The sequence below is a fragment of the Polyodon spathula genome, chromosome 35 (genome assembly GCF_017654505.1).
Source record: "Polyodon spathula isolate WHYD16114869_AA chromosome 35, ASM1765450v1, whole genome shotgun sequence".
NCBI lineage: Eukaryota > Metazoa > Chordata > Actinopteri > Acipenseriformes > Polyodontidae > Polyodon > Polyodon spathula.
In genome coordinates, this window is record NC_054568.1 from 3,687,857 (window position 1) to 3,705,629 (window position 17,773).

A 17,773-nucleotide genomic window follows, 5' to 3' on the forward strand; every position below is an offset into this window, starting at 1 on the left:
GACATTTCAAAGTCTAAGGTGAAATACCGTGCTACCGTTATGGTGGCTTTAGCGATATCATTTTGTAGTTTCGTTAATTGCATGAAAGCAGATTTAAATTATGTTCATATATATATATATATATATATATATATATATAAACATTTACAAATTATTTTGTTACCATAATTCCTCATGAACTGCCTATTTACAGTAAATACTGACCACGTCCTCTGTAAAAATACAAGATAAAATGAAGAATATATATTTACACAGCCCTACTATTGTGAGGTTGTTGTAATAACTGCACATGCAGCAATCTACCCAAAATCGATAGGATTTCTATTTCAATCCCGTTGCAATGAAGCGGTATACAAGGAGCTTGGGGTTTATCAGTGTTTGAGCACTATGCAAAGCAGATTCATTCATTCAGATCCATTCAAAACCAAAACTGCATTTGCTCCAGTACAAAGTTTGCACCACTTGAAATAAAACAAGGAATTAGTATAACTAATACAAAATATAAGCAAACTCTGCACTTATTTTCCCACTGTCAGCTGTATGCATCCCCCTCATTCTCAAATTCTTTGTAGCATTTTTTAATTGTTATGCGCGGTTTAGGCATTTTAGAAACAAACGTCTTCTCTTTTCCATCACAATTTTAATTCTCAAACGACTCGCTCCAAATTATACATCTGCGCAAGTGCTCGTCAGAGCTTCCGTTTCCCTTCAGACCGTGCCTATGGTAACGGCTGAACCTTGACAACTACGATTGCAAGTATTTATTTAAAGTCTTTTTTTGTGTGTGTAAACCTTCCAAATTAAAGATTTTTCATTAAAATTTCGTTTTATATGTTGCATTTCGTTTTATGTTTCCTTTTGTTTTATTTCGTATTTGCAAAAAGCACAGGGCTCTACTCACAAGCAAAGCAATATGAACCACTCACAATAATTGCAGTGTAATGTCATTTAAAGCTACTTAGATGCTGTTGAATTGTTCCAATTTGTATGGACAAATGTTAGGATTTGAACCAAGGTCTCCAGAGGCAAGCAAATTAGCCCGCTGGGCCGTCTTGCGTTATGAGTTAAAATGTTCATAAGGTTTTTGATTTTTGGTGTTTTCTGCCAACTTTTCTACTCTCCTTTTAATCCCGTTGATTATCTCAATCACCACCGAGAAGAGTGTTAATAGTAAAATCAATTTTTTTTTCTACAAAACAACTAATTGGAAGGCTTACTTTTTCATTTCAAAGCAGAAGCGACTTATTAATGTAAACAGTCACGTATGAACGATTGTAATAGTGTGTCCAGCATAAAATACTTTATTTTTCATTATAGCTTTAATAAAGATTATTAGCATGTAGCGATCTCATTTGTACATTCTGCTTGTTAACCAAAAGAAAAATAAGGCTTGGCCAATTTAAAAGCCAATTTAGTTGTTTCACAGGGAAAAAAAAAAAAGGAAATTAAATCAATTTTACTATTAACACATTTCTCAGGGGTGATTGAGACACAACGATGGAAGTCGAAAATTAGAAAAAATAAAAAAAAAAATAGAAAAGTAGGGGTAAAGCCCCGAAAATCAGAAGACCCACGTATTCATTATTTCTGAAGGAAATGCTTGTGCTTAAACACGTATACCACCCATTGATCTCCCATTAAAAACAAAAGCCTATAAATCACAGGTGACTCAAGAGTTTGGAGTTCATGTACTGTAAGTAATCCCAGTTTTACTGCCTCATCCAGACACCATGATGCTTTTGCAATATCTACCTTCCCACACCCATTGATCATAAGCCTGTTTCATGAAATCTGCCCACCGTGGGTGACGTTGAGTCACACGCAATTTGCAAACTTATTTACTGACTTTCCATGCTTAACCTCTGTAGTATTGTCCATGTGAAACACTGTCAGTGGACTTGTTAATTATAGCACTTACAGTACCCATGCAATGCCATATGTACAGCAGTATAGGTTATAAAACTTAACACTCAATCTCAAAAGCTAGCGTATGTATATCACACCTAACTTACAGTATTAACTCTTCAAAATCTTTTTTTAGAGTTAAAAAAAAAAGAAATATGAAATAAAGCATATAAGCCAGTCCTTAATTATCACCTACACATTGGGAATCACCAGTTTACAAAAGTAGTACCATGCAAAATGGGGAAGATGCGTAAAGGTACGTAGATATAATACATCAATTCTTTAAGTGTGATTATTTCTTGAAAGGTAAAAGAAAATAAGCCAGGTAGACAAATGCAGCTTTTATTCTAGCACACCATAAGGGATATCATTATATGTATTGTGCACTAAGTGTTTAAGAACAATAGTTGTGATATCCTCCTTCAATAAATGTCCACAGGACGTGGAGTGTGGGTTTATGAATGCACTGCAACTCCAATATTAAGAGACAGTAATAACAGTTTTACACAACAACAAAAAATGTATTACAAAAAAATAAAGGTAATTTCCTTCACTGCTATAAAATCAACAGTAACTGGGGACTTTGTGAATAGAAATGTTACTGCTAACAAATCTGCACTGATACGATACAGAAAAAAAAAAATATTTCTGATCATAATGAACATACAAAAGACAAGTACAATCATCTCTGTGGTTTTTAATTTGATATATACTGGGGAGTATCAAAAGCCACAAACACAAAGTTAAGCATGGTAAAGATTACACTGGTGTGGGTGTACTAAAGTAACATGCAAAGGGGATACTGTGGTGCTCAACAGAGCTTTAAAGGAGCTTTTGACTTTTCGAGCATTGAAATAAAAGTGATATAGTTATTTATTTTAAAACATACAATACATCACAAAATCTTTCTGGCACAAAGAAATTTAAGACAATGGGCAGTTAGAACTGTAACGCAGCAAACACTAGCTGAAACGTAAGGAAACGCCTCTTGGAAATAAAGAAGCGTTTTATTCTTTGAATCTTTCATTCCAGAGGCGTGTCCTTGGCCTGTTGATCATACTTGTTTTTTGTCAAACTGTTGTCACACGATTTCATTGCATGTGATTTTATAATCTGTCGCTAATTAGCAGGACATGTAAAAAGCAAGTTAGTTTCATATTTCCAAAATCGGCCTTTGAGCTTGCTTGGAGAATCCTAAGTGCCAGGACTACTCTGTGTGTTTCACACACATAGAGTACAGCTATGTCAACAAAATTTTGCATCACCCAATATAATTAACTAATCTTGCTTCGAACGAAACCTGCTGAATAATTTTACACTAACATACTTGATCAGATGCCACTTTTGTAGTTTTCCATATAATTCGACATTTCGAAATCCAACATAAAATACTGTACTAGTATTATGGTAGACTTTTTTCCAATATCATTTTGTAGTTTCACTGATTGCATGACATTAAATAAAAAGATCTAAATTATCTTTCTCATGTTTTGTTTTATTAATGTCTCAATCCTAAAATTCCAGGTGATGCCGTAGGCGAGGCACGCTCAAACCGAAAAAAGACCATCTCAAAACAGTCTCAAAGCCAGGTGAAGGTGGATTTTGAGAAAAAAAAAAAAAAAAAAAAACAGAACCACTCGGAATGATTTCAAACACGGCATTAAGAGAAATATACAGGTCGGTCAGTGTCACCTAATTGGGATACTGATAATCGGGATTTCTGCTTAAATGGAATACAGCTCTGGGAGACTGTTCTTCGCAATGCTATTCATGTTGTTTTATTGGGGTGTCACTGTTTAATCGAGATACAGTATTTTCAAATGATGACCGGAGATCGCTTTTCAGAGCAAGACAGGTCGCGTAGCGCAGTGTGACTACGCTGAGACTTGCATGAACTGCGTAAACCACACTGAACTCTTGAAGGAGCTGCTGGACTCTCCTGTGGTTTCTCAGGCTGCTATTGCAAAGAAAGTTGCCGTGTCAACATCGTAGCAGTCTCGCCTTGTGATATCGTGTGATTTTATTATTTTTCATTTCATGTAGAAATCACGATTAATTTTGTCTAGGAATGAATAAAAAAAAAAAAACTGACTTATTTTAAATTACATATTAAACATTTAATCACAATGCGATGTGATTTTATTCATTTTCTTTTCATTTAGAAACAAAAAAAAGTATGACTAATGTCATCTCAAATGCCTCTCGTTTTAATTGGGACAGCCGCTGGATAGTATTTTCTTCTATAAAACAACTAAATGGGTGTTTTAATTTGTAAGTAAGATTTGACATCTTTACTTCACCCGAGGTGTCCCTGATGGTATACAGATTACATTTCAAGATATTTATTCTTTACGTTTAAAATCTATTTGAAACAAACACGATCGCAGCGGACTTTCTGCAGGGTGGAACGGATTCGTAGCGCACATCCTGCAAGGGTCTCAAACAGCCATGAAAAGCGTGTCAGAGAGTTCCCGGGGGCTGCCCCTTGCCTGCGATCTTCTTGGAACACTCCAGCAGTGCGTTGTGGATATCCTTGGCGCAGGTGATCTGGGATTTGATCATGCTCAGGTACTGGGTGTATGAGAGGCTCTCTGTCTGCACTGTGTCTGGCTTGGTCGCCGTTGGCACCAGGTTAGGAGAGTGCTTGGCACTGTCGATGCTCTGGGAGAGACACTCGTAAGCCAGCCTCTGAAAAACAAATCAACAGGTATGTTAGTAGGATACATCCCCTGTCACACCTGGAAATACTAAGCCATCAATATTATTTACGACATACTGCATGGAAGTATGTACAGCTCTGCCAAAGGTTTTGCATCACCCTGCAGAATTAACAAATTTTGCTTCATAAAGTGGAATGAAACCTGCTGAATAATGTTAAGTTGACATACTGAATGAGATACTGCCTTGTAGTAAGGCATTTCGAAATGTAACATTAAATACTGTACTACTATTATGGCTTCTGGTAGACTTTTGCGATATCACTTTGTAGTTTCTTTGATTACATGATGTTATATATAAGATCTAACATATGTTCATCACAGTTTAATTTTTGATTTTCTCAATCCTAAAATTTAAAGTAAAAAATGGTTTGATCTGGGTCTGCTACAAATGGAAATAAATACCACCGGTTTCAAAGCAATTCATTGACAGATGGATTTGTGAATTAACTCACCAAACACAACTCTAGCTGGTCACATAGGGCATAAAACTCCTCCAAACTCTTATCAAACCGCTGGACTGAAGCATCGCTGCTTTTTCTGAAAATTGCAGACAGGGTTTAGTATAGCAAAGTAAAAAACTACAGAGCAGTGTAAAAAAAAAACAGGAAATCTTCCAGAAATAATGACTATGTTGACACTAATGTAGCTATATGGCTTTAAAATCAATCCTGAAAGACCACAGTGTAAAGCGGGTCAGTTTGAGTGCAACAGTATACTTAGAAGCAGTCATTTAAATAAAGAGACCCCCTGCATCAAAATGCGAGTAGGTGATGGGTTAGTTTGTCAAAGTATACCTTATAGGGCTAAATGTCTTCTGCACCAAATTAGGTGCAGACTTGTGACAATACAAAGTGCTAAGCGTTGTACTAAAATGATTGAATGCTGTGCAGCACTGGTGTTACTTACATGCCATTATCAATGGTGGTATTGTATGCTAGATTCTGAGATGCAATATTCATGACATTCTGGGAAGGGAAAAAGGCAGGTACAAACAAAGGGTTAATTCAGCAGTTGTTTCTGATATACGAGTTTAGGAACATGTTCACATTTACATTAAATACAGCACAGTACTTCAGAATTTGAGAAGCAAAAAACGGAAATCAAATATGTATTTAAGTTTTAGATCCAATCCAATATTTACATGGACACGTCATTCTTGTCTACGCTGAAGAACACAAAAGGAAGAGTTTACTTCTACTGTGCAAGGCTGTAGACAGAAACTGCTTGCTGATGCCTTCTGATGCTTCTTACTGGGACTTGGGAGAAGAATTTGCACTGGTAATAAAACCCCCAAAAAGCTGTGGCCAGCAGTAGATTAGTTAACACATTAGATTAAACATCTCTAATTACTGTGTACTTGCATAGTAGTCACTTAGGTATACATACACATAATTACAATGTTATAATGCAGTTAACATGTACTTAACATGTACATGTTTTTGTACATTTTATGTAAGTATATAATTATATCAGATAAGGGTTATAGCCTGCAAAAAGGTTTACACGTTACGTACATTGTAACTATGCTTAACAACATTGTAATTATTTAGTAAATACATGTTTACTTACACAACTACTATGTAAATAAAGTAATCAGAGACACAATGTGAAGTGTTACCTAAAAATAGTTTATAGCTTAAGAGACGAAACGCTTTCAAGTGTAAAACTAGAGTTACTTTAATAACTGCATGTTGTGCAACTCTATGTTATAATATGAACAATGCGCATACTCAGTAAAGAGCCACTTAGTGTAAAGTGTCACTATAGGTCGTATACTAGTTTTAGGCGCTCCGTTACAAATGATGGACTTGCATGGTCTTGGCATACAGGCACCGTTCCCCGGTTCGAGTTGTATACCTGGAGGCTTTCTTTAAGCTGTGGGATCAGCATTTTGAACCTGTGAACAGGGTCGAAATCCTGCTGCAGGCTGAGCTGCTGTTGCAGCGTTGCTGGCTGAAGCCCCTGCTGGACTTGCTGCGCCGCCTGATTCACGGGCGCCGCCATCTTCGGTGCCTGCTCTTGTCGCTTTTGATCCCGCCTCTTCTTTATGACGCGTTAGGAGCGAGACGGGCGCGCAAAGGGTTGTGGGTTTTGTAGTCCTTCAATTCGTCAAACGGTCACACAAAACAGTGCGGTTCATAGAAACAAACAAAAAAATAAATAAATAGATAGAAATAGCAGCATTTCTGTCAGTCATACATATTCTTAAGGCCATTGTATTGTGTTATGCAGAAGTAACGTTTAATTAACACATTGTAATTATACAGTATTAGAAATCTAAAGAAAGAAGAGGCTATGTGGTCCGGTGGGTAAAGAAAAGGGGCTTGTAACCAGAAAGTTCCCGGTTCAAATCCCGGCTCATTCAGTGAATCGCCGTGACCTTGAGCAAGTCAAAATGAACCTCCTTGTGCGGAGTCTTGCGGGCTGAGACGCTGTTGTAAGTGACTGCAGATGATGGACAGGATAGTTCACACACCCTAGTCTCTGTAAAGTCGCCTTGGATAAAAAGTCTGCTAAATAAACAAATAATAAAGGATATTCAGCGCTGTACTGGAATGATAGAATAGATTTGAGGTTAGAGGTGTCCCTGTATGTGCCTGGAAAAGGAGACTACAATACAACAACATAAAAAAAAAAAAAAAAAAAAAAAACATAAAAGGGAATACCTTAGTTGCTTTATCAAGCCTGTTTTGAAAAGTATGATGTTCGGTTTTTTTTTTTTCAGTTTTTTTTCTTCAGGCAGCCCTATAGCCTCTCCCTTACTAAAGCGAAGGACCCCAGACTGCGTGAGGAAGAGAGCCTGGAGACTTGAGCTCGGTGGAACTTCGCTTTTGTCATTTATTGAGGCGTGTTCATATGTAAAAGTTGTGTGCTTTCCATTTTTTTTTTTTTTAAAAAACAGCCTTTTTGACGCTTCGGGTATCTGAAGACTTTGTGTTGTCGTGCTTTGGCTGTGAGGATGGCTCCTACCATCCAGACCCAGGCTCGAGAGGGTGGGCACAGGTAAGTGAGTTTGCACAACAAACACGTAGAAACCCATGAACTGCATGCACCGTGCATGTAGCGCAGAAACCCATGAACTGCATGCACCGTGCATGTAGCGCAGAAACCCATGAACTGCATGCACCGTGCATGTAGCGCAGAAACCCATGAACTGCATGCACCGTGCATGTAGCGCAGAAACCCATGAACTGCATGCACCGTGCATGTAGCGCACCCGTGTCGTCGCAAATTGATTATCATGAAACAATTAAAACATGCCAGACGTTTTGTTTGTTTGTTTGTTTGTTTGGTTGTTGTTTTTAAGACGTTACTGCGCCTAAACTTGCACATACTGTATTGCACAAGTACAATATTCAGAGATGGAAATACTTCTATTTCATAGAAGTTTCACCCGTTCAGGTTTTACTGCTAACTTGGTTAGCCACGGCGTATAGCCTGGGTATCAAGCTCGGGTGTGTCTGATTTAAACTCGTAGTAAAACCAGGTCTAGATCAAACTTCTATGGAATGGGGGTCTTATTTCTATCGTTGTTTTTTGTAAGGTCAGTTTTGGAGACGGGTAAACATTGTCTGGTGTTTCATCCTTCCTTTAAAAATGTAACCACTTTTATTACGAGCACATACATTCCAGGGCACGAGTTGACATTCTGCAAAACGACCAATTATTGAATAATTTCTATTCTTTTAAATAACACATCAAACGCGATTTTCCCCATGAATGTACTATGCATTTACCATAGTTTACCACGGTTTGATTTTTTATTACCATTTTTTTTCAATGCTTTATCCTGCATCTGGGAATTACAGTGCTTACGTGTGCTTTATCATGCTTTCACTATGCTTTATTACACTTTGCTGTGCTTACTATGATAAACATTTATAAGGGTACAGCTGATTCAGTATTCATATACACCCTGCGTGTTGCATGAATGTTAGTTTTATTTTATAGTTATCCAAACATGTATACACAGAAAATCATAATGGGCTTAGTATGTCTCATATCCATTATGATGCATGCAGCCAAATTCTCAACAGGCAGAATTGTATACTTAAGTGAATCTTTTTAAACCAAGTAGAATAATCCTTTTGAAAGTAACTTTTTTTTTACATAAGGTTAAAGAGCAAGGGTCTTGTAACATTTTGCATGTGACAAACAGCAGTTATTTCTGTGAAATGATCAAAATATTAATATGTTTGTATGCGTTGTTTGTCCCTTAAAGAGCCAACTCGCACAGAACTATTCCAGAAAGGTAAGCCTGAATAAGCCAGATACCTTTTTTGTTTGTTTGTTTATTCATTTTTTCATGTAGGTGACCAAGATCCTTTTGGATCTGTAAATTCATAGACTTTATGAATGGAGTAACATTTTTCATTCAGGCGTCCGGTAAATCTTTGAAATGTAGACCCATCTTGCATTTGAATTTCACTTTGGTTATTGTTAAAATACAGGTTCTAGTATTAAGTTTTTCTTTTAATGCAATACAGTTGTAGTTATTTACCTATATTCAAAATGTACTTAGCTTGAACAGCTGTTTTGTATTAAATGGATGTAGTCTATTACTGATTACTGTTGCAGCAGTTCTTATAAAATGTTAACATTATTTGTATTTTATAGAATACATTTCTTACTGATACTTCATTATTACTAGTTTTCTTGACTATGGTGTGGTAATGTATCAACTTAACTCAATGCTCAGCTGCATGATTTGATGTAATGGCATTAATACAGAAACAAAATAATGACACTTATGTTGATAACAATGTCCTGTTTTTCTTTCAGGTCTGGGGTGGTCTGTCGGGTGAAATATTGCAATAGCCTCCCAGACATCCCTTTTGATCCAAAGTTCATCACCTATCCCTTTGATCAGCACAGGTACGTTTTATAGGACTGCCGTCAGAACTACTCAACCACACATTTTCTCTAGTTAAGAGATAGCCGGCAGTACTACTCAAAAGTTCCAGCTGCCCTGTATTATTCAGTTCTAGGTGAGCACTGCACTGTTCCAGTAGAGCTACGTTTTCTGTGCCCAGTGTTACCATTATCAGACTCGTGCTTAGATGCATTCATGTGGCGCACCACCTACTAGCAATCATTTTTGCTGCAGCAGTTAATTATAAACCTGTGTGTTGAATTGGAATGATGCAGATGTGTTCAAAGAGAAGATGTTGTGGTTTTATTGGAATGTTGTAGTATTATTATTATTATTGTTGTTGTTTAAAATTGAATTTAACATATAAAGAATCAGCAAGATAGCATGCTTCATATTAGTTCTACTGTATAGCTCCACAAGTTAAATTTTGTATATCTCAGCTTTTCAGAATAAGTTAAGGATTTTGACCCTCTGCACCTATGATTTATTTTCATGTCATGAGCCCTGTTTGCTCGTTCAGCCTGCCCTGAGAATGACTTACTAACCATTCTGTGGACTCATCAAGAATGATAAACAAGTCCCCCTGCATGTGTCTCCAAGTACCTTGTGGTGTTAAAGTGGGCTGGTTTGATCTCCTCAGGTTTGTGCAGTACAAGGCAACCTCTCTGGAGAAGCAACACAGGCATGAGCTGCTGACGGAGCCTGACCTGGGGGTCACGATTGACCTCATTAACCCTGACACCTACCGGATAGACCCCAACAGTAAGAGTCCGTCTCTGTACCTCATTGCCCTGAATTACAGCAGATAGAACTTTTTTTTTTATTCCATTGGGTGTTTAGTGGTTCATTTGCATGCCATGCCCAGTAATGTTTTGAATATAGTCAGGTAGTATTTTTCTGCTGGTCAAGTCAAGCTGAAGTGTATGATCTTTGTGTGACAAACAGCCTTTTACAGTAAAGTCTAGTTCACCCATTAAGTTCCGACCTGATCTTGTAATAAATCTTGTATTTCCGTGTTTTCAGTAATTTTGGACCCAGCTGATGAAAAATTACTGGAAGAAGACATCCAGGCTCCTTCAAGTTCCAAGCGGTAAGAACAGAAAAGAAAGTGAGGAAGAACTTGCTTTATTGTTTGGTCTTTGTAGGTTCTTACTTTCAACTGCTACGTTGGCGTTGCAATATGATTTCAAATACTTTAAGGCAACTAATCTTTAAGTCTTAATCTTGCATTCACAGAACCATACACATGTCTAGCACATCAGCGCAAGTGTGCTGAATAAGTACTAAATTGTTATTCGAGCATTTAGTATAAAGCAGAATAACAAAGTGCATGTTGCCAGATTGAGTAATTGCAGCTATTTTGCTTCTGCCCTGGATTGCTAAATTGTTGACCACTTCCTTTTTCAGATCCCAGCAACATGCCAAGGTTGTGCCGTGGATGAGAAAGACTGAGTATATCTCCACTGAATTCAACAGATATGGGGTGTCCAATGAGAAAGTTGAAGTCAAGTAAGTCGTTTTATTTTAATTTCTTTTTGACATGTTTCTTGCCTGTTAGTGTCCCAACTTAAAATATATCTTTAAAATGTCTGCATTGTTTGGACTTTATAATGGTGAAAGCACGTAATATACCAAGCTCATAATATACCATTTTGTGTAAACTAGCATTCTATCACGCAGATCTGAATAGGTGGGATATTGCCAGCTACAGTAAGTTCTTATTCATACCCAAGTGAAGTTTGATTTGGCAACTCAGCTCTCTCTCTCTCTCTCTCTCTCTCTCTCCCCCCCTTATCCAGGATTGGAGTCTCAGTCAAACAGCAGTTCACAGAGGAAGAAATATATAAGGACAGGGACAGCCAGATCGCTGCTATTGAGAAAACCTTTGAGGATGCACAGAAACCGGTAACCAAAGCAGCTTCTAAAAACATGATTTAATAGGTAGAATTTAAATTTGGAACAAAGTCTTCGCTTGAAAATGAAGGTGTCCTAAGGTTAGCTTTTATAGTAATGGCTGAGGTATGTTAGGATTTTGTTTCAACATCAGGATGATAAAACTCGTATTGCGGGCAGATGTGTAGGATAGTATGTAATTACTGTTTTACAATTTATTATTGGTTTGTTCATTTTGTTTATAACGCTTTGAATGAGTTGGCATCAAATATCGATTTTTCTCATTTTGCAGGGCATTGTTACTTTGAACTAGATTTCAAGTTGAATCTGTTTTAAAGCTAAACGAATCTTGACTGTTTCGCTCTTCTCTGTTCAATTGTTTCTGCAGGTTACTCACCACTACAGCAAGCCTCGTGTCACTCCAGTGGAGGTTATGCCTGTCTTCCCTGACTTCAAGGTAATCGTCAATTCCCATTTAATGCGCTCGCCCATCTCTTCAGTGTTACAATTTATTTGATTATCCGTCACAGCCTGTGCTTTTTTTTTTTCTCACACGCGCAAGTCAGTCTGCCTTTATTGTGCAGTTACACAACGCTTCGTCCAGTTTCACCTGACAAATGCAGCAACAACAAAGCAAACGAGACCAGCTACTGTAATGTAAAACAGCTAATCAGTAAACGGTTTTAGATGCTGTGATGTGTTTTTTTAATTGCTTTTGTGCATTTTCCTTTGCAAGTGACATTAGGGCCTTATTGAACACCTCATTGTGCAATTTTGAATACTGATTTTTAGATACTGTTAATTCTGGAAACTGCGTGTTTTTTTTTTTTTTTTTTAATCTTTTGTTGATTGCATTGCCTTTTACGTTTTACACAGTTCTGTGCATGGGTAACATTTTTTATTTAATTTCGCTGTTGGGTCGTTAAGGGTATGTACTGTGTTAGTCCACGTGTCCACAGTCATCTCTGTTAACAAGTGATATTTTCAGAGTCATATCAGTCTGAATTAAAATACTACTTCTGTTGTAATACTCTACCAACAAAACCAACTACATTACATCTAAATTGAAGCCTACTTATTTTTAAACACGTTCCTTTCAGCTATGTATTTTTGACATTGTATCTTTTTTTTTGTGCTCCCTGAAAACAGACAGGGGTTGGAACGGGTCAAAATGAAATAACGAGATATGCAGCGCACTCTTTTAATCGCCACTGAAGTCAAAATTTTATAGGGTTGGATATGTGAGTGCTAACTGCATAGGTTGTAAACTTAACTGGGTACAGTTGTGCACACAGCGACTGAAGGGGATGTGCTTGAAACTTGCACAAGCCCATACCCGGTCCTGGGTTTCAAAACGTCTGCTGGTTTCTGCTGACACTGCTCTTGCCCCCCCTGTAGATGTGGATTAACCCTTGCGCCCAGGTCATCTTCGACTCGGACCCAGCTCCAAAGGACGTTGCAGGACCCATCGGTGTGGACATGATGTCTCAGGCTATGATCAGGTGGGTGGGTGATCCAATGTGAGATCTCTCAACCCCTGTATTTTGAAGTTGACATTCTTGTAATGGCATCAACACCGCTCTTCCATTTAAGAACGCAATGTGGGATCATCAATTTTTAGTTGTTTTTTTTTAAGACTTTTTTAGTTATATTTTCTACTAAAATGGTTTGACCTGATGGCAAATATTTGGATTTTAAATAGCCTTTATTCTCATTTTACAAACTGGAAATGTTCAAAACGAAAAGGACGTGAAGAATTGTAGAGTGCTTTTCCAATTGGGGTATTTTTTTTTTTTTTTTTTTTATTGATTCTCAGTGTCTTTCATTGACACAGACTGTGGTATGTCTAACCACTGAAAAGGTAACCTACATCAGGGCTTCACAAACCCTGCCCTTCTGGTTTTCATTCCAACTGAGCACTCAGTTACTTAACTAAACCCTTAATTGAACTAATGTTTGCTTAATTTGAATAGTTCTCGGCTCCTACAAAGTTGCAGATTTTAAGTTACTTACAAAATGTTGTAGCTTACTTGACATCTGCAACTTTAAGAGCCGAGAATTATTAGTTCTATTAAGGGTTCTATTATGCAACAGCAAGCTCAGCTGGAATGAGAACCAGCAGACACTGGGGTCCCAAGAACATGTGTCTGTCTTTGTTGTGCACCGGTTCAATATTCTACCTTATTATAATCACAGAGATTCTGTGGTCAGGCTATGTCTGTTCTAATCCTGTCTCACCCACCCCTTCCCTTTCCACAGAGGTATGATGGACGAGGAGGGCAACCAGTTTGTGGCCTACTTCCTGCCCCACGAGGAAACCATGGGCAAGCGTAAGAGGGATGTCGAGGAGGAGATCGACTACATGCCCGAGGAAGTGTACGTTCACAATCAGTTTTTATATAGCGCCTTTCAAACCACGGTGTCTCAAAGCTCTTTGCGTGTCGATTAAAAAAGAAGGAAGTCTGCAGTATCGAGATAGTAAAAAATGGCAAACTAACACAATTATAACACAACAGTAGCAATCAATAAGAACAATAAAAAATAAACATTGGAAATAAACAGTTGATGAAAACAGGAAATGAATAAGGTATAACACAATTTCAAAAATAAGCACATAAAAACAGTATATTTTTAAGTAAGGTAGTTAGAGCTGGAATTAAATAATATAATGTTAATAAATTCTTCAGATGTTGCTTCGTTCAGAAAGCCAGGTTGCCGTGTCTCGCTGTATGAATTGTGCTCGTTTCCTCCTAAACGCAGGTATGATTATAAGATTGCCAGGGAATACAACTGGAACGTCAAGAACAAGGCCAGCAAGGGATACGAAGAGAATTATTTCTTCATCTTCAGGGATGGAGATGGCGTCTACTACAATGAACTGGAAACCAGGTGAGCGGTGCACGATTCCAGACTGACGACTTGAAGTATACCATTTTACCTGTTAAACCTGGAGTGGAATAGTGGCCCTCCAGGACCGTGATTGGACACCCCTTGTTTAGTGTGTGGTAGCCTCCCACAGCGCAGTGGTCCTCTAAACTATACTATATTCTACTAAAGGGTGCTGCTATACAAAGACCGCTTTTTCTACACAGCTGCTTTCCGCAAGTACTAAGTAGCTCCAACTCTTTGTAATATGGCTGGAGGTTTGAAAGAAACAAGCCCCCCTGATGCTTTCTGATTCAGAAAAGTTTTTCTTGCTTGCATTCCGATATTTTACAACCTGCTCTTTTCCAGAGTGCGGCTGAGTAAGAGACGAGCCAAGGCAGGCGCGCAGTCTACTTCCAACGCTGTGCTGGTGGTGAAGCACAGAGACATGAACGAGAAGGAGCTTGAGGCTCAGGTAAAACGCAATCGTTTTGCAGCTTGTATGCTTTTGCAGTCTCGCCGTCCAGGGCCAATTATCCTTCCCACAAAGAATGGGATGAAAGATAGCTACAAGTTTAGCATCGCCTAGGATTTTAGAATTGAGCCTTTTTTGTTTTTTTTTGTGGTTTTTTTTAAAGGCCATAATAGCAGTACATTTTTCCATGTTAGATTTTGAAATGTGACATTTTACAGAGCATTATGCAATTCAGTATTCTAACGTAGCATTATTCAGCAGGTTTCATTCAACTTTATGAAGCATAATTTGTTCATTCTATGGGGTGATGTAAAATAGTTGGCCCTAGCTGTAGAATATCTCGACGATCATCTGGTCTCTGATTTTAGATGAACTAATGAAGGCTATGTCTTCAAATCTGCCTGTCCTGAGTTAGGCTTTTGAAGGGCATCTCTCGTGAACAGCGTTTTACTTTTTGAATAACTTTTGGGTATCTTCTAATGCTTTTGTTCTATTTTTTTCTGTATAGGAAGCGCGCAAAGCACAGCTGGAGAATCACGAGCCTGAGGACGAGGAAGAGGAGATGGATCTGGACAAAGACAACCGGGATCCAGGTAAACTGCATTGTCATTCTATTCCGATTATAATAATTTCAAATGTAATGGAAAAAGCCAAGAGCGATTACCCTTCTTGACTGTAAATAATACCTCCAGGTATCTTCCTTCAAAAGCCCCACAAAGTACAGTATTTAATTCATCCAAAAAATACAATATAGGTGTACATTAGTAATTGATTTAGTCAATAAAAAAAAAAATCCACAGTGGAACAGATCAGAATTAAATAGCAAACAGTCAGTGTAAATACCTTGCACAACCACCAAAACCATAAAGGGGAAGAGAGAAAAACAAACCCTCCTTTTTGAGCCTTCTGTACAGAGGTGCTTGTTTTTAACCCTGAAATGCCTCTTTGTAATCTGATCTCGCCCAGCGTTCTGAAACCTGTCCACAGCCACAACTCACAGAAACTGGAACTCCAGGCAAACAAATCCCCAGCATAGAAATGGAGAAGGGGCTTCTTTGCTCTTGATTCTCAATCCAAAGTCATGCTGCCTCAGTAGGTGTCCACAGTAGCATTTGACTGGAGATTTCTGTAGAACAGTCCATCCTAAATCTTGAATATATTAAATTGGACTGCAGATACTCTGAACTCAAGAAAACGAACCAATGATAAGTTTCACTTAAACTGGCTTTATTTTTCAGTTTGGTTGTCCAGCAGTAGCTTAGAAAAGACGTTTCATTCTAACAAACCCGGAATCCAGCACAACTGGGGGAAAAAAACCCAAAAACAAACGGGTAGAAAAATAATAAATCCCTCACCCTTAACGAGACGTGGCTTAACACCCATTTAAATAACAGCTAAATAATTTACTGTTTCGTCAGACCCTCCTGTTCCCTGTTTACACAAGTGACTTAACAGGATAACGTTAGAGGACCAATGCAGAGACACCAATAGCATGCATATAGAAAAATAGAGAGCTTATTAGTGTTTTGTTATGTGGAATAATTTCCCGTTACAATGTAATATTAAAACACTTTATTTTCAGTGAACGCCCTTGTCTGTTTTAGCAAATTGATTGTCTGACCAGGACAGGCAGTGCTGCAGTGTGTAGCAAATGCTGCAAGGTGCTGGTGTGGATACAGCCTGTGCAGCATAAAGATTCTATACCGTTCCAATTACTGAGCCTCTTTTGTTCCCCTCTGCCCAGATGACAAGAAGGAGAAAGGCAGCGAGGCCGAACACTCGGACAGCGACAGCGAGCAGGATGATGACGAGGAGCAAGGGGGGGAGAGGAAAAAGGAGAAGGGCGACGGGAAGCGAGGGCAGCGGCGCCACTCTCCGAAGGGCAGCGACAGCGAGAGCGGGGACGACCAGCAGGAGCGACTGGCTCGTGACGAAGAGGAGATCTTTGGGAGCGACGATGACGACAGCGACAATGGAGACAGCGACAACGAGGCGGGGGCGCGGAGGAACGAGAGCAGCCATGAGGAAGGGAGCGGGAGCGAGGAAGAGGAGGGAGGCAGGAGGAGCAGCCGCTCCCGCAGCGCCACCCCGGCCCACAGCAGCAGCGATCACTCCGAGGCTGAGCAGAATAGCGGGAGTGGGAGTGGGAGCGAGCAAGGCTCGGACTCGAGCAGCGACAGCGACTGAACGCAGATTCTCGCCCAAACCTCACGCGCACTCACGTCACAGCTTCTCTGGTCCTGCAGCAACTATCGGTCTGATTTCAAACTCAGTGGCTCTTTCAGTCCTTGTCAACCATGTCTTGGTCATTTTAATTGAACCTCCATGAAAGACCTGGTTAGAACAAGGTTTCTGCACGTTTTTGTGCATCGGGTTATGGTTGCCATTAAGAAATATTAAGCTAAAACAAGATCTTGTCTAAATGTCACATTTCCTTGCTTGTGTGCGTTTTAAGAAAAAAAAAAAATACCTGCTTGTATCCATGTGGCATTTAATGTTCTTATAATATTGGTGGTTGTAGAAGACTTTTATTAATACAGAGGTGTGTAATATTGTAGGTAAAACATCACGATTATCTGTACTGGTTACTTGGGGGGGGTTGGAGAAATGCTGGGAATGTCCCATGGTTAAAAGGCTTTCAATCCAGATACATTGTTGCTAGGACTATTTTCTACTGAAGCTGGATGTTTCTCTCTTTTTTATTTTTTTTTTTTATTATTTTTTTTTTTTTTACATGAAGCTTGTTTAAACAACTTTGGTTTACGGCATGTTTATTTGTTTACTATGAAATGATTCAAGTTTGTCATTTTAAACATGTAAATAAAGAACCCCCCCTTTTTTTGTTGTTATATAAAAAAAAAAAAAAAAAAATTGTCTTTTTTTTTTTAGTATATTTTATAAAAGTACATTTCATATTGGTATTGGAACATGCACAGGATCTTCAACAGTAAAACTTTTTTTTCTATGAAGTCCGGCAAAACTAATTTTTACATCCTTCCATTTTTTTGCTTGGAGTAACATTGATTAACAAAGGGGGTGGGG

At 38.5% G+C, this 17,773-nt stretch overlaps 2 protein-coding genes across 2 annotated transcripts; one reads left to right on the forward strand and one right to left on the reverse strand.

Annotated features, from left to right (window-relative positions):
• Positions 1-4,092: 4,092 nt before the first annotated feature.
• Positions 4,093-6,717, reverse strand: LOC121303847 (mediator of RNA polymerase II transcription subunit 29-like). The gene is made up of 4 exons (XM_041234674.1): positions 6,483-6,717; positions 5,532-5,590; positions 5,078-5,162; positions 4,093-4,593 (listed from the first exon to the last, which is right to left on the reverse strand). Exons 1-4 carry the CDS (start codon positions 6,627-6,629, stop codon positions 4,366-4,368), a joined length of 519 nt encoding a protein of 172 aa, XP_041090608.1. The 5' UTR covers positions 6,630-6,717; the 3' UTR covers positions 4,093-4,365.
• A 723-nt stretch (positions 6,718-7,440) lies between these two features.
• paf1 (PAF1 homolog, Paf1/RNA polymerase II complex component) lies at positions 7,441-17,568 on the forward strand. Its single transcript, XM_041234673.1, has 14 exons — positions 7,441-7,628; positions 8,848-8,877; positions 9,408-9,500; positions 10,139-10,260; positions 10,522-10,588; positions 10,906-11,007; positions 11,298-11,403; positions 11,780-11,848; positions 12,790-12,893; positions 13,651-13,767; positions 14,152-14,280; positions 14,626-14,731; positions 15,240-15,324; positions 16,476-17,568. The coding sequence occupies exons 1-14, from the start codon at positions 7,585-7,587 to the stop codon at positions 16,916-16,918; spliced, it is 1,617 nt and encodes a 538-aa protein (XP_041090607.1). The 5' UTR covers positions 7,441-7,584; the 3' UTR covers positions 16,919-17,568.
• Positions 17,569-17,773: the final 205 nt, after the last annotated feature.